General features: G+C 33.6%; 1 protein-coding gene across 1 annotated transcript in view; it reads right to left on the reverse strand.

The window, feature by feature from the left end:
• The window catches only part of CUNH14orf39 (chromosome unknown C14orf39 homolog), a 40,254-nt gene that overhangs the window by 18,656 nt on the left and 4,631 nt on the right, over positions 1-16,967 (reverse strand). The window contains exons 5-12 of the mRNA XM_050153578.1: positions 14,275-14,462; positions 14,144-14,186; positions 12,487-12,607; positions 11,077-11,165; positions 8,766-8,890; positions 8,003-8,100; positions 4,947-5,032; positions 4,737-4,783 (exon numbers count right to left, since the gene is read on the reverse strand). Of these exons, the coding sequence (XP_050009535.1) occupies positions 4,737-4,783; positions 4,947-5,032; positions 8,003-8,100; positions 8,766-8,890; positions 11,077-11,165; positions 12,487-12,607; positions 14,144-14,186; positions 14,275-14,462 (797 nt within the window). The remainder of the gene's footprint in view (positions 1-4,736; positions 4,784-4,946; positions 5,033-8,002; positions 8,101-8,765; positions 8,891-11,076; positions 11,166-12,486; positions 12,608-14,143; positions 14,187-14,274; positions 14,463-16,967) is intronic.

Raw genomic sequence — 16,967 nt, forward strand, 5'->3', positions numbered from 1 at the left:
TAAAACTAATAAATGCTTTTTATTTGATCAGATATAACTTGCCAAAAGAGAATCTCCACAAAATTAGGGTTGGAGAAGGGTTTTGTTGTAGTCTTTTCAAGAGAATAAAGACATCCAGCTAAGAAATCTGAAGACTACTGGACAAATGAGATAGCTGAAGAAAAAGGACAAATCTAGAAAAAAGTCTCAAAGAATAAATTGGCCAGTTGGTGTATCACATTTCCAAGAGGATAAAATTTCATAAATCTTCCCAAATGTTTGTTTCTGCTGTTCTCTACAGACACATAATGCAAATGGTCTTTTTGTAATTCTAGTCCAGTTAAAGATTAAAGCTGGCTTTGGAGTTGGAGTGTGGCTCTCTCCTTCTCTAAACCCAACCACACTTATTAAAGTGAAATTCAAAATTTCTGTCTCATGCCAGAAGAGCCACCTAATATGGGACAGAAGAAAAACAAAATTTTAAGGACTATTTTATTGCTACCAATCTCATAATCCTTTAGTTTTATATAGATTCTTTAACAGTTTTTCTTAAGGTATAAGATATACATATACATATATATTCATTTAAACTTTTTGTCATGATATTGCTGGTCATATAAAGTAATAATTCTAGAAAAAGATTTCATCTACCTTCCTGTATATGATTTTGGGTTTGAATCTCTATCAGTTTTCTTCAGTGAACCATGAGCATGTCTAACAGTGATCTTTGAAGTCTCCAAAAGAAGGGTTCCACATTGACGATTCCTCCACAACTATGATAACACCACTAAGATGAAAACACCACCTAAAGTTCAGTTTAGCACTAAAAACTGCTCAGAACAATTTTGAGGTGACAAGTTGAGATGGTCTGGCTTCATAGACTTCTCTAGCTAGGGCTTGAGACAATTCGTGCACTTTCCCATTACACAGAAACTGGACAACAAATGATAGAGCTATCTGTCCCAGGACTTGACAATCCATTTTTTTCTTTTCAGGATCCCCTAAAGATGCTGTTGCCCCCAGACAGCAGGAAGCAAATTTAAGAACACGACGCCCACATTCCGAAGAGGTGGGGTGGGTGTTTTTTGTCATTGGGTTATGGGTATTTGTTATTGTTTAGGGGGTCTGGTTAGAAATTTTTATTGGTATTGATCAGGAAAAAAGCTAAACAAAGGCAATTAGATTCAAGATTCTTGTTCTTAAAAAGGAAAAAGGAGGATAAAGATATGCTAGGAAAAAAGTGTAGATTATTGAATCTACTTTTAAAAAGCAATTACTGGTTCTAAATATTTTACATTGAATTGAATTTTTTTTTTTTTTTTTTTGGTTTTTCGAGACAGGGTTTCTCTGGTTTTGGAGCCTGTCCTAGAACTAGCTCTTGTTGACCAGGCTGGTCTCAAACTCACAGAGATCCGCCTGCCTCTGCCTCCCGAGTACTGGGATTAAAGGCGTGAGCCACCACCGCCCGGCTGGATTGAATTTTTGTATATTGTATACAAATTTTAAAAATTAATACAAATACAGATTCAACACAATGCCCATCAAAATCCTGGAAAAATTCTTCAAAGACCTCAAAAGAACGGTACTCAACTTCATATGGAAAAGCAAAAAACCCAGAATAGCCAAAACAATCCTGTACAATAAAAAAAAAAAAAAAAACATCTGGAGGCATCACAATCCCTGACTTCAAACTCTACTACAGAACTACAGTACTGAAAACAGCCTGGTATTGGCATAAAAACAGATAGGAGAACCAGTGGAACCACATAGACGACCCAGATATCAATCCACACATCTTCAAACACCTGATTTTTGACAAAGAAGCAAAAAATATCAAATGGAACAAAGAAAGCATATTTAACAAGTGGTACTGTCATAACTGGATATCAACATGTAGAAGAATAAAAATAGACCCATATCTATCACCATGCACAAAACTCAATTCCAAATGGATCAAAGACCTCAACATAAAGCCAGCCACACTAAACCTTACAAAAGAGAAAGTGGGAAATGTACTTGAACGCACTGACACTGAAGAACACTTCCTAAATAGAACCTCAGCAGCACAGACACTGAAACAATTAATAAATGGGACCTCCTGAAACTGAAACGCTTCTGTAAAGCAAAGGACACAGTCAACAAGACAAAACGACAGCCTACAGAATGGGAAAAGATCTTCACTAACCCCACATCAGACAGAGGTCTGATCTCCAAAATATACAAAGAACTTAAGAAATTGGTCACCAAAAAAGCACATAATCCAATTTAAAAAAAGTGGAGTACAGACCTAAACAAAGAACTCTCAACAGAGGAATCTAAAATGGCTGAAAGACACTTAGGAAAATGCTCAACATTCTTAGTCATCAGAGAAATGCGAATCAAAACAACTCTGAGATTCCATCTTACACCTTTAAGAATGGCCAAGATCAAAAACACTGATGACAACTTATGCTGGTTTGGGGAAAAGGGAACACTTCTGCATTGTTGGTGGGAATGCAAGCTGGTACAACTCCTTTGGATGTCAGTGTGGCGATTTCTCAGAAAATTAGGAAACAACTTTCCTCAAGACCCAGTAATACCACTTTGGGGTATATACCCAAAGGATGCTCAATCGTGCCACAAGGACATGTGTTCAACTATGTTCATAGGAGCTTTGTTTGTCATAGCCAGAACCTGGAAACAACCTAAATGCCCCTCGATCAAAGAAGGGATAAGAAAAATGTGGTACATTTACATAATGGAGTACTACACAGCAGAAAAAAATGACAGCTTGAATTTTGCAGGAAAATTGATGGAGCTAGAAAATATTATTCTGAGTGAGGTAACCCAAACACAGAAAGACAATTATCACATGTACTCACTCATATGTGGTTTTTTAAATATAAAACAAAGAAAGCCAGCCTACAAACCACAATCCCAGAGAATTTAGACGACAATGAGGACACTAAGAGAGACTTACATAGATCTAATCTACAAGGGAAGTAGAAAGTAGAAAAGGACAAGAATGCCTGAGTAAATTGAGAGCATGGGGACCTTGGGGGAAGGGTTGAAGGGGGAAGAGAAAGGCAGGGAGGGGAGCAGAGAAAAATGTAGAGCTCAATAAAAATCAATAAAAAATTGATATAAATTTGAGATTTTGTTAGAACATACTCTATATGTTTCTAATCTTGTTCAAAATATTGTACCTATACAGCTCATTTAACAATGTAATGCAAATTTCTAGTCCTTCAAAACTGTTACTACCAGCTATTTATGATAATAAGGAAATGCAGGTCAGTAATTAGTCACCTATAACAATTGAACTTGTAGTCATATTAGGTATGTTTACATAGAAAAATCTGTTGGATATTCTAAGTCTTTAGGCCAAAGATTGGTGTCCCAATGTTGCAGAGAAACCTTGGGTGACTGTCCAGGCAGGCAGTTGATTCTGTCATTTCTCACATTCTTTGGAAGTCGCTTGCTCATACTTCCTGCTTACTCAATTAATATTACTTCTTTCTCAGGTATCTGAGGGAGATGAGGACTTTATAGTTATAATCTTCCTTGTTTACCAGATCCAGAAAAAAATTCACTAAGTAAATGTAAAGTATATAAGGTTCAGAGACATGAAAAGATAAGTTGAATTGGTAATACAAGTTAGAATAGAAAGTGAATTATGTACAACACTTTGGACTACCAAGATAGGATAGATAATGGAGTATTTTCTCTGAATTTGTCAAATGAAAATGGACTAGACATTGTTGATATACATATTATGTTGTATATATTATATATAGTTATTTACTTAATAATATAGTCTTTTTATATTCATTACAGCCTTTTTATTTTAGAAAAAAAAAGGGAAGATGTAATTTTTTTTTATGTTTTAACAAATAAAGCTTGCCTGAAGATCGGAGTGCAGAGCTAAATCATTAGGAGCCAGGGAATGGTGGCACAAACCTTTAATCCCAGGACTCAAGAGACAGAGGCAGAGTGATCTGTATTAGTTCAAGACCACACTGGGCTACACAAGACTGAATCTGTCTAAAAGAACAGGTCACATGAAGGTGATCCCAGCACTCAGGATTCCACACCTTTAATCCTAGCACTAGGGAGGTGGAAAGAGAAATGATATGGCTGGGTGGAGAGAGGGACAGAAAGCAGGAGGAGACAGGAGCTCAATGTATATATATGTATATATATATACCCAGTAACATTTCTATTAAATTCATCCAAATAAAATAGTCAAAGCAGCAAAAATAAATATAAAATAATATAGGGAGCATTATTTATATTAGCAAAAATACTTGGAAACAAGTAGATATGAGAATAGTTGAAATCTGCTATATTCATTCAATGGAATACTATGCAGTCATTACAAATAGAATTAATGATATGGAAAAATAACTTCATGTTATTTTTTATTTGTAATGATTGTATATTGTTGAGTAGAAAAATGGTATATAAATTACATATATAATTCAAATTTTGGGGACTAGAGAAAAAATATACCCGTGTTATTAAAAAGACTATAAACTATGTAGATGAGACATATACATCAGGATGTATTATCTCAGTTATGCCTGGTATGATATTTTGTTTCCTTTATATTTTTCTGTTTTACAAATTTTCTATAAGTCAATGTATTCATTTTATTTTCTGATAAAAATATATCCTTAAACCACATTTGTGTCCATTAACCAGAGATGAAAAATTCAGATTTTTTTAGTATAAAAACTGATAAAACTTGTATTAGGAAAATCATAAACAGTAAATACCTGTATGTCCTTGTTCAATCCACTGACTGCAATTTGACTGATTCAACCTGAAATGCAACAAATATAATTTTTATTATTTCAGAGTCAACATTTACAAATTATCTCAAATATGATAACATTTCTTTTCTTTGGGGGAGGCAGTGCTAGGAACTGAAAGCAGACATACAGTAGCACAGAACCATACCCCAACCCTTTGGGCTTAAAAATTACCTGAATTGCATAAAACCTTGTGAAGTTTTAACAGCTGTAACATGTGAACATTTTGAACTATTATCCATATCAGAGTCATTAAATATCTGAAAGAAAAAAAATTAAGTATTAGATTTCCTATACAAAATAATAATCATGTGTCATAGTTACACTGAAGTCCCTAATTACATTAGCATTTCATTCTCATAATCATCACCATTATCAGTAACTACACACATTAACTGAAATAACTACATAGGAAACATAAAGGCTTATATGCTGAGAAACAAAAGGATTTAGGATGATTACATAATTTGATGTTTTTGACAAATATGGTAATTATTTGTGGTATTTTTTTTACACTGAAGGTAAACTTTTAAAATTTTTTCTTACCCATATTCACTAATCAAGTATTAGAATATTGTTTTCTCTTTATTGATTACCTTATTTCTATGTCCTTTTAAAAACATATGAGATGACACAAATATTCTGGGATCAGTGGTGACAACTGTGCAACCTGTATATGAAAAGTCATTAAACTTACACTTTATTAAATAGTACATTTTATGGATGTGGATTATGCATTTTACTTTTTATGCAAAAAGTGAATTAAATTTTTGATGGCTGACAGTCCTTGGAGTATCCTCTCCCTTTTTTTTTTTTTTTTTTTTTTTCGAGACAGGGCTTCTCTGTAGCTTTGGAGTTTGTCCTGGAACTAGCTCAAACTTACAGAGATCCACCTGCCTCTATCTCTGGGATCAAAGGCGTGTGCCGCCACCACTTAGCAAGGATAGTGGTTTTAAGGAAATAAAGCAGGAACTAGAAAGGTAGCTGAATGGTTGTGAATACTGGCTTGAAAAACAACAACAGTCAGGACCATCATTCTGATGCAATCCTGAAAGCTTTCTGGAGTTCCCCTGAGAACCTGAGTCTAGATCTATATGCTGAGAAGAGTAGGGAGAAGGAAAACACTAGCTATTAGAGATTGCATTTGTTCTGCCTGGGAGACTATATACTTGTGGGTTTTTTATTCGTTTTTTTTTTCAGACTGTTTATAACTTAAATTGTCTTACAGAAATATCCATCTTACCCCAAACCTAGTGCTTAAAAAGTCTTATGTAGCATTCTCCCTGTTTTTTTTTTTTTTAAATTATCTTCAACATTTAGGATGATCTTCTGTTTATCCAGAAGATAAACACACTTATCTTTTCTTTTGCCGCCACTGTTTTGCGGGGACAGGGGTTATTTGTTTAGACTCATTAACCAAACCTTTTAATACCACTAATTTTTGCTTTTCTGTTTACTAATCTCTATTGTGTACATTTTGAAGTAGAAATGCTTGACATCTAAATTTTTTCACTTTCTGCTGTTTATTTATTTATTTTGGATTTTTCGAGACAGGATTTTGTCCGTAGCTTTTTGGTTCCTGTCCTGGAACTAGCTCTTGTAGACCAGGCTGGCCTTGAACTCACAGAGATCCGCCTGCCTCTGCCTCCCGAGTACTGGGATTAAAGGCGTGCGCCACCACCGCCCCGGCTTCTGCTGTTTATTTTTAAAATACATTTTGCTCTGAGAACTAGTTTGTTTCATGTTTTATAGTACTTTGTTAAATCTTATAAATTCTATTTTCTTTTATAATCTCCCAAATTATCTGAAATGTAAATTTCTTTTCCCTTGGCAGCCTAGTTTTCCCAGGAAAGGGTTCTTTTTTTCCTCCCTAAGACAAGGTTTTACTAGCCCTGGTTGGCCTAGAACTTGCTATGTAGACCAGGTTGGCCTCAAACTCACAGAGATCTATTTGCCTCTGTTTCATGAATACTGCAATTAAAGATATATACCACTATAGTGAAAATGGTTCTTTTTGTTTGACTTCTGTTTTTCATTATGACAAGGCAGCAAATTATTTAGAATTAGTTAAGTGGTGTTTGTGTGAGAGTGTGTTTTTGGTCATGCATGTCTATAATCCCAGTACTTATAAGACAGAGGCAAAAGGAAACTGGGTTTGAGACCGCTCAACACTCTATCTCAAGACCTTGTCTGTCTCTGTCTCTCTGTATATATACGTACTTTTTAGGGGCTAGGGAAATGGCTTTTGGTAATGCACTTGCTATGCAAGCATGAGGACCTGAGTTTGAATTTCCAGCACCCAAATAAAAGTTGGGCATAGGATGCTGGCACAAGCAGGTCCCAGGAGCTCAATGAGCCAGCCACCTTATCTGAAATATCAAGCTTCAGGTTCAGTGAGAGACACTGTCTCAATGGAATAAAGCAGAGAGTGATATACACCTCTTTGTTGTGGTTCATAGGCCTTATTGGATGTAGTAATATTTGTTTTTCTCCCTTGGCAGCTTAAATAGCATCTTTGAATACCAAGAGAACTAGTTTTCAGCAGGGACACTTCCAGGTCAGATCAAACTCAACTCTTCTAAGTCCTGTATTGGAAATGTATGGTATCTTCAGCAATAGGGTCTTGAACCTTTAAGCTTTGGTAGTGAACCAAAATCAAGAGCAAGAATCTATATTGTTGTAGGAGTCACACTTTTTTTTTCTCTTTAAAAGTAAATTGTCGCCAGGCCTGGTTGCGCACGCGTTTGATACCAGCACCTGAGGCAGAGGTAGTCAGAGATTTGTGAGTCCAAGGCCAGACAGACCTACAAAGAGATAGCAAAGACCCTATCTCACAGAGAAACCCTATCTTGAAAAAAACAAGAAAAAAAAGTTAATTGTTTCTGATATTTTGCTAGTGACAGAAATCTTTATGAAACAATGTTGGGGCTACAGCCTTTGCAATCAGTACTGTAATGAAGGGTTTAACAGACATTTCTCAAAAGTTTTGATCTACTAACTACCAGGTTTGGTATTTTTAAAAAAAATTTATATATTTAGTCACAAGGGGAAGTTTATACTGAATGCCATACTGAAACTCTACAAGTTTTAGTCAATGAGGTAATAGTAGTGGCTAATTTAATATGTACATGCACGTATACACAAGCACACACATACATCCTTGTATCCTACCTACATTTATTATCTCATTTAATGGAAACATTTATGATATTAAAAACAGAAAAACACACCTGAGAATCATTTTCCTTTTGTCTCAAATCACTACTAGAAAACTTTGACTGAATGACTGAATTTTCTTCTTGATTGACTGAATTTTCTTCTTTTTTATCTAGATTAAATATATTACTTCAAATTAATTTCAAAAACAAAACCAAATATGATCTTAAACTCATTGCCTATATATGCTAAGCTTACACTCTGTCATTGAGCTACATACGGGGACCAAGCCTTCACCTCTCCAACATTAAGAGTATTTTTCTTAAAATATGAAATTATTTCAAGCCTTCTAATTCACTTCTATATACTAGTTATTACAATAATTATGAATGTGAAATGACAAAATGGCCAAGTGACAAAACTACTCTTAAAATTCTAAAGAAGACAGAGTAGTGATATTAATGAAAAAAATTAAAATAATACAACGTGATTAATCTGCAGACCATTGAATGAAATGATTTAAACATTTCAACGACCATCACTATATTACAACTGTCCCTTTAGTATAGAGCTAATCATCCTCGTCTGACATTTGTGCTACCAGACTATAACACTTTTAAAAAGCATTACACAAATGATTTCCTTTCCAAAAATGAAAAGATGTGTACAAGTCATATGCTGTTGGCTCTCAAGCAGAGTTAAAATGTTACTTTCCCATGCCTATACATCTTCAGTATTGTTTGCCATTGCTTACACCAAGTAATAACTAAAATTACTTTTTATTTTCTCTCTGTCAAGTAAAAAATGAGGTTTCTAAATGATAAACAAATTCTGTACCTTTAACTCTTGGTTCTGAAGAATGCATCTTTATTAGTCTTACAAATTTCTGAGACTCACAAGGTGATAGTAACTGGCTACTCTGAGACGATCTGTTCAATATGTGCTCATCTTTTTCAAAAATTCTGAAGAGAAAAGTTTACATTCACTATTAGCTAAGTAAATATTAAATTTAAGTATCCAAAAGGGATACTTCAATATTCTACAGTTAAAACTCTTCATTTTTTCAAATCATGATACTGGTTTTGCAGAGCACTTAACAGATTTTATCACAGGATTAAATTACTTGTTAATCGTATAATTAATAATAATAATAGTATAATTAATAATAATAATGCCAGAACTGTCCTGATTAAATACAATGCTCTTCTCAGTGTACTACATTCTTCCTCTTAAACACAAACATTTTTTAAAAGACCAAAACCATTTTATACATTTTCACTATAAATTACATAGATTTCAGAGTACTTCAAATTTTAAAAAGGTTTATTTAGAAACAAATCAACTATCATGAATAAAGAAATTAGTAAAGCAATACAATATTATAGCCATAAATGTGTCTTTTAACCTTTTTTCTGTAAGAATAACTTTACTTAATTTTTCTAAATCAAGTAAGTATAAACACTATCAAAAATATATCATTCTCCTTTTGTGAACAGAAGATATATTCTATGGCCCCTCAACCCTCAACGACTGCTTAAACAACAACTAGTACCAAAGCTTACATATTTTCTTATACATAGTAGCATACACATTCTTAATGTCTTTTCCATCTTAACTAAGAAATTATTGTACTCTGTAGGTATAACTTCTGCATTAAAGTATAAGAATAAAAGTGGTATTTATTTCTTCCTTCTTCAGAGTTTCAGAAATAAATTTGATATCACAAATCTTAACAACCAAAGTATATTGTTGTTTTCATCCCTTAAGTTGAAACTATCACTTGAAGAAAACACTTAATAGTCTCTCTCTGACATACCACAATTGCCAGCATTGCTATTCTTCTATGTAGGAGCCAATTTAAATATAAAGGTTATCCTTGGCATAAACACAGGATACCACCACAGTTGATTTGATAACTGAGATGGATACTAAACAATCAACAGGCAGGTAGTGCATCTAACACTGCAGTGGACAAAGGAATGATTCACAATTTAGGTGGAAAGGAGCAGCATGAGACTTCATCACTCTATTCAGAATGGTGTTCAATTTGTTTATTCCTGGAATGTCCCATTTAATATTTTTAAATCACGATTGGGCATGGGTAACAAACTATAGAAAGCAAAAACATGAGTAGTAAAGTAGTATATAGTGAATAAAAACCACTAATTAATTATATAAGTTCCTCTTAATATAAAACATTTTTATAATATTATATTGAAGTATACACAAAATAAAATTCTATATATTTTCAAATACATAGAATATATAAATTAATATATAAATATATAAAATTAATGACAAACTGAAAGAGGTAATAAGTAATATGTAGGAATGGCGGCATCAATATAACAGTGCCAAAGAAGTAGGATCATGGAAATTAACTCAGGAGGAGAGTATGCTGGAAATATATTATGATAAATGTAATAGAGTCCAAGGAGTGAAATTTAAGAACTAAAATAGGCTATGTGCCTTTTTCTTCAAAAAGAAGAAAGTTGATTAGAAACAGCATCAAGTAATACAAGTATTTTCCTCTCTTATAAGTAACAGGTAAAATCATTGTGTTTTTTATGCCTCATTGATCCTTGTATTATCTCCACAAGTATCAATAAAATACACAATGATGCAGATTCAGAAGAATTTGGAGTCTCGTCTTCACTCTTTAAGGTAAGGAAGAACTAGTAAAGCTGGTAACAAGTCAAGTTTTAAAAAAGGGTAAAAACACTGCTTCTCTATTGTGTAACTGTTGCAGTCCTACCAAAGAAACTGGATAAATTTTTTGTATACTGACAGGCTATAGAACAGATGAACCTGAGAGGCAGAGGCAGGCAGATCTTTGTGTGTTTGAGGCCAGACTAATCCACAAAGCAAGTTCCAGGACAGTCTGGGCTGTTATAGAGAAACCTTGTCTCAAACAACAACAACAACAACAACAAAAAGAACAGATGAGGTGCTCTTACCCTATTTCTTGTTGTATGCTATGTTTGGTCTTCCTAAACAACAAGCAGTTTTGGATATTAGTTCATAATAGTTACAGAAATAATAATTTCATAAAATTAATAGAAAAATTGCTTGCATAAAATATCAGATACAGACTCAAAATTTTAGCTGTAGAATTCATATTAAATTCAGTTTTAAAGTTTACCTATACATTTCTTTAATTTCTTTTCTCTTTTCTGTATTTTTATTCTTTTCTTCTAGTGCTTCTGAAAAATTCTTACTTTCAAAAAGTCTTGCAATCTGCTAAAAACAAAAATGAGAAAAACAAAATAATTAGCTTCATGACGGTTCATACTTGCAATTCTTAGAACTTGGAAGACTATGGTAGAAGCACTGCCTGGAATTTAAAAAGAGAAAATTTAGTGGGCAAGGAGTTTGTCCTGAAAGCATACGGATCTCAGTTCAGATCCCCAGTGCCCACATACAAGCTAGGTACAAGGGGATGAGCCTGTAATCCAGTACTGGGGAGGTGGAGACAAACAGATCTCTCAAGCGCACTAGCCAGTCAGTCAAGCCAAATGGATAAGTTTCATTTTCAGGTGGAGAAGATTAGAGGAAGATACCCAATGTTGATCTCTGGCCTTTATGCACACGTACACACACACACACACACACATAGAGACAGAGACAGAGGCAGAGACAGACAGAGAGAGACAGAGAGAAAGAGAGACACAGAGAGAGAGACACAGAAAGAGAGAACCTTCAGTGCAGTCAGACATATATACTTTTCTTAACTAATAAATATACTTTGGGTTTTTTGTTTGTTTGTTTGTTCGTTTTTCCCCTAGAAACTCAGATTTGTACTTTTGGTAGTATTTAGTGAAAACTGCTGTGTCATGGATGGAGAAATGGCTAATGATTAAGCACACTAACTGCTCTTACAAGGGACCTAGGTTCAGTTTCCAGCATTTATATGATGGCTCACAACTACCCAAACTCCAGTTCTAGGGAATTTGATGCCTTTTTTCACCTCCACAGGCACCAGGCCTGCATGTAGTGCACATATATGTAGAAAAAAATATTCATATAAATAAAATAAATAAATCTAAATTAATTAAGAAAATCAACAACTCAAGGGATAATACAGAAATGTATTACAGAAAAATTCTAAAACTATTTTTATCCTAGATTTTTAAATGTTATAAACTATAATTGTAAGTTTTTCCAAATCGTTCAACTATTTACTATTTTGTTTTCTCTTTCAAAGACACTGTTGTTCTTTAAATTCTGGCTGAGGGTGCACACAGTAATGCAATTGTCTAACAAGCACTGGTGCCTAGGTTTGACCCTTCACCAAAAAAAAGACATCGATTCTTATAACTAAGTTACATCCTGTTCTCTCTTCATCTTCTTTCCTCATACCTCAAAGAAATCCAAACTATTCCCCCAAACTAAGAGTTACATAAGTTCAGAACCTGAAATATATTTTGGCTTCACTAAGACAAATAAATTGGCCTCTCTCTATACTTAAACTGTCTTTTAAAAACTGCTCTTCTAAAACTGTAGACTAATATTATCATCATATTTATACATTAACAATATATTAAAATATGATACATACCTTATTTAAAGAATTAATTTCTATTTCCATATCATTTGCTTCTTTCTCCAATTCAAGTGATCTCTTGGTAAAATTGTTGGCACATTTAAGAATGTCTTGTGTTTTATATCTCAAATTAACTCTTTTTATGTTAAGGAACAGGCACAAAATAAATTTTACATTTATTATATAATTAATATATACTATTTATATGTATTTTCCACAAAATTGATAATTAGTATCTGAAAAGACAGGTAATGCTAATACAAATAGTTTACCTATAGTATATTAATGAACTTAAAATTTACATTCTATCAAGAAAACTTGTTGGGTTTTTTTTCTTTCAATGAAATATTTTTACAAGGTACAATTCTTTTTCTATGCAAGTTCATTATGTCACTTGGCATAACTAATAAACTATAATCAATTCAAATTTAATTTAACATAAGTTTCCATCATTTATTTATTCCAAAGCCAACATTAAAAACCCACTCAAATTTCCCTTTTCTTTATCCATAATGTTCATCAGTGTATCCTGTATAACTGAAAAGAACTCCCCATCTGGTCTTCCTGCTTGAAATAGTTTATACCTATAGAGTATTTCCCAGCTATTAACATAGTTTATTAAGTTACTGTATAATCCACTTAGGAAAACTAGAACTGATTATAATAATAAATCATGAATAAAACTCTTAGGAAACTTTTTAAATCCTTTCCTATCTTGCCTTATAATATGATTTGTATGCTACAACCAAAACTTCAAGTGAATAGTCTATCAAGTGTTATTACCAAAAGTGTCTATTTAAAAATTTACATATAAAAACTTAAATCCTAATTCTTCAATTCTTCCTACCTCCATCTACCTCTTTGTCATTCAAACTTTGTATGTCCTCCCAAATCATACTCAACCCCTTAAACTCAGCTGCATCTTAAATCACCAAGTTCTGATCCTTCCCACTGAGAATTTAATGCACAGCAATAAAAAACTAAAACAGTCTAAAACCAAAACATGGAGAAAGCAAGTAGTAGAGGCATTAAAACAATGGCTTTGAAATGGGAATGGGAACAAAACAGAATGCATGGATAAAAAAAGACAGTCCAGTAGAATTATAATCCGATAAAACAGCATATAAAGGATTCTAAGGGTTTAGAGAAGATTAAAGTTTTAAGCTCACCATCACAGATCTGTTTGACAAACAGGTGAGACTTATACTATTTAAGAATTATTTAACTATCTATTATAGTGGTATTTATCAGATTTATTTATGTGTCTATTTCCCATGCTAAATTCAAGTTCTTTTCAAGGGAGTTCTTTAATTGCAGCATTTCCCAGCACAAGACAGCTACCCAACACATTTCAAAATGAATAATTATGACTCACTTTCTTATTACCTTCTGTCCTAAAGCGAAATTAAAAATCAATTAATCTGCAACTTTTTAAAAGACAGAGAAAGATAACATTCTTCATTTGGTTGCTATTTTAAAGCCAAATGCACATACTATTTTATTTTCTCTTAAGTTATTTGCTTTTGATCACATGGGTATATAAGGAAACTAACCCCAGAAGACTTTTAAAGTGATTTTTAAAATTTGACTTAAACTGTAAAAACAAACCAACAATTAATAACAGAAATTATACTTATCTAACAAAATTATAAGTGAAATATGCTTTGGATACATGTGTAATGTCCATTTTGTAAGTGATGAGAACGGAGCAGGAACTGCAAAACAAATTTGTAGTTGAGAATTATATTCTTTTCAATGTAAAAATGCAGTAACTAGAGCAATATATAATAAAAATGTTAATACCTAGAAGTTCCATAAGAATAGTTTCATAATGTTTTAGTTGTTCAGTACATGCCAACACTCTGTTTTGAAGTTCTTCGTGTTCTTTTTTCTTCTCATAATATTTACATGAAAAACGTGTTTCTGAGTATTTTAGTTGGTATTGTTTCAAAACATCTTCATACTGACATATATAACCGTGATACATTTTTCTGTTAAAATTAAAAGAAATTATACGGAAATCTAAAAACTTATCAAATATCATTTATTAAAGTCTATTCCATTAAGCATAAATGGAAATCATTTACTTATCTTTCTTTCCCTGGATATTCTGTCTTTCAAGCTCTCTTTAACTCCTCCACCATACTTCTGTTTTATTACCTGAGTTATTCATGCACTCCTTAATCCTCTTCAATTACCATCCATCCTCATCATTTTAATAACATTATTTGACAATTTTATGCAATGCATAAATCATATTCACGCTGAATTCCTCACAGATCCATTTCCACCGTCCCACCAACCCCAATGTTGTGTCTTCTTTTTGTTAATTACTGATCCAATTGGTACTGTCCATAGATTTCTGGCTGTGCAGCCATCCACTGGAGCATGGTCAACCTACCAGAAGCTACATGCTTAAAGAGAACTGACTCTCTATGCCCAGAGAAGCCATCAACTATCCATAATTCCTCAGCAGTGGATGGGGCTCATGAACCTCCTTCTGACTCCATGCTAGAAAGCTGTCTTGATAGTGTGCAGACAACCAGAGCTATTATTAATAACGGTGGCAATCCGGTCTTGTCCAGAAGACACTATTACTATACTCTGTCCTCTTTGACAAGATATGAAAGTTGAGCCTCTCAATAAGCTTTTCCCAAATTGTGTATTTGCTAATTAATCACTTATCACTTGGAGTAACTTGGGAAAACAGTAAAAGGGAAGAGAGAAATACCTTTAAGAAAGCTAACATACCATATGAAATTAGCATCCATCCATCTTGTTCACAACACATATTTATTACCAAACATACTCCATATAGTAATCCCAGAAGACCACATAACTTCCTAAGTGATGATTCAAGAAAAGTCATCATTATCTATCAAGTAGTAGCAATATTAGTTTTCATGAATGCCTTAGGCAGGAATAAGAGATTAGAAGCAAGCAACAGGTAGAATGAGACTAGAGAATTTAAAGTATGAAGCAAGGGAGGGCTATATACCAAGTTGAAAGCTAGTTGAGAATACATAGTGAAACAGTGAAAAGTGAGGTAGAAAAGAAAGATAGAATGGCTGGTGCATTATTTCATTTCCTTTTTTTAAATGTCTGATACTAAGTCATCAATTCAAATTATCTATATGACTGGTTTAGAAAACAACTGCTTCCACTTAAATACCTCTGTTTAGCTTGAAAGGTTATCTAGAATAAACGCTATTTTTAAAAGACACATATTTGGATTGATTTGCTTTAGCTTCTCTTTGTAACATTTTTTCTTTAAAAATTATATATTTGTGTGTGTGAATGTATACATACACACACACACACACACACATAGAGAGAGGGGGTGCTAGAGAGATGGCTCAGCAGTTAGGAGCACTTAACAACTCTATAATTGCAACTTCAAGGGAGCTGATATCTTCTTCTGACCTCCAGAGACACTGGGTACACTTACAGTACACAGACATACATGCAGGGAAAAAAAAAGCACATTAAATAAATTAAACATTTTTTAAAATCTTAAATGACCATGAATTACATTTAAATGATATAAGCACACATGCATGTGCATGCACACATACAAAATTTTAATTACTCCATTCTCCATTTCCTCTTTTTGAAGACCCAGAAAAGAAATTTGTTTGAAGCTTCAGGAAACGTTACTCATCTTAGGCAACTGAACTGTTTTTTACAGGAACAGTTTGAGTCCCAACCTGATGATATTTCTACATTGCCTTGACCATTAGGAATTTCAAAGTCTAATCTGCACCTATACCAAATAAAATATGTAGGGCCACCTGTGTAAATTTCTAACTCAGTTAAATGTTTCCTACATTATTGTTTTGGAATATTATTTAAAGGTATGTTATATTTGCTTATGCTGTGGAACATTTGTTTAATGATGCAAAGATGTACTGCATTCTTTTATGGTGCATTTGTTTAACTCTATGAAGCTGTGTAACTTTGCCTGCCTAAAACATCTGACTGGTCTAATAAGGAGCTGAATGGCCAGTAGCTAGGTAAGCAAAAGAAGGATAGGTGGACTGGCAGACAGAGAGAATAAATTGAAGGAGAAAAAGAGGTACTGGGAAGCAAGAGAGGATTGAGGAGCAAGAAAAGGAGGAGGACATCAGGGGCCAGCCACCCAGCAAGCCATGTAGTAAAAAGTAAAGAAGGTATACAGAAATAGAGAAAGATAAAAAGCCTAGAGGCAAAAGGTAGATAGGATAATATAGATGGTATACTCCAGCTTCCTCCTTGTCTTAGTTACTTTTCTATTGCTATGAAGAGATAACATAACCAAGGCAACTTATAGAAGAGTTTATAGGGGGATGACAGTTCCAGAAGGTTAAAGTCCATGACGACAGAGACGAAGAAGACTAAGACGAAGAATAAGAAGAGGGGGGAGGGGAGTGAGAACAAGAGCTGACTGGGAATGGCTTAGGCTTTTGAAAATTCAAAGCCCACCCCTAGTGACATACCTCCTTCAATAAGGTCACAGT

Source organism: Alexandromys fortis, unplaced genomic scaffold (assembly GCF_014885135.2).
Source record: "Alexandromys fortis isolate MF-2015 unplaced genomic scaffold, M_Fortis_MF-2015_v1.1 scaffold_82, whole genome shotgun sequence".
In the NCBI taxonomy this organism is placed as follows: domain Eukaryota; kingdom Metazoa; phylum Chordata; class Mammalia; order Rodentia; family Cricetidae; genus Alexandromys; species Alexandromys fortis.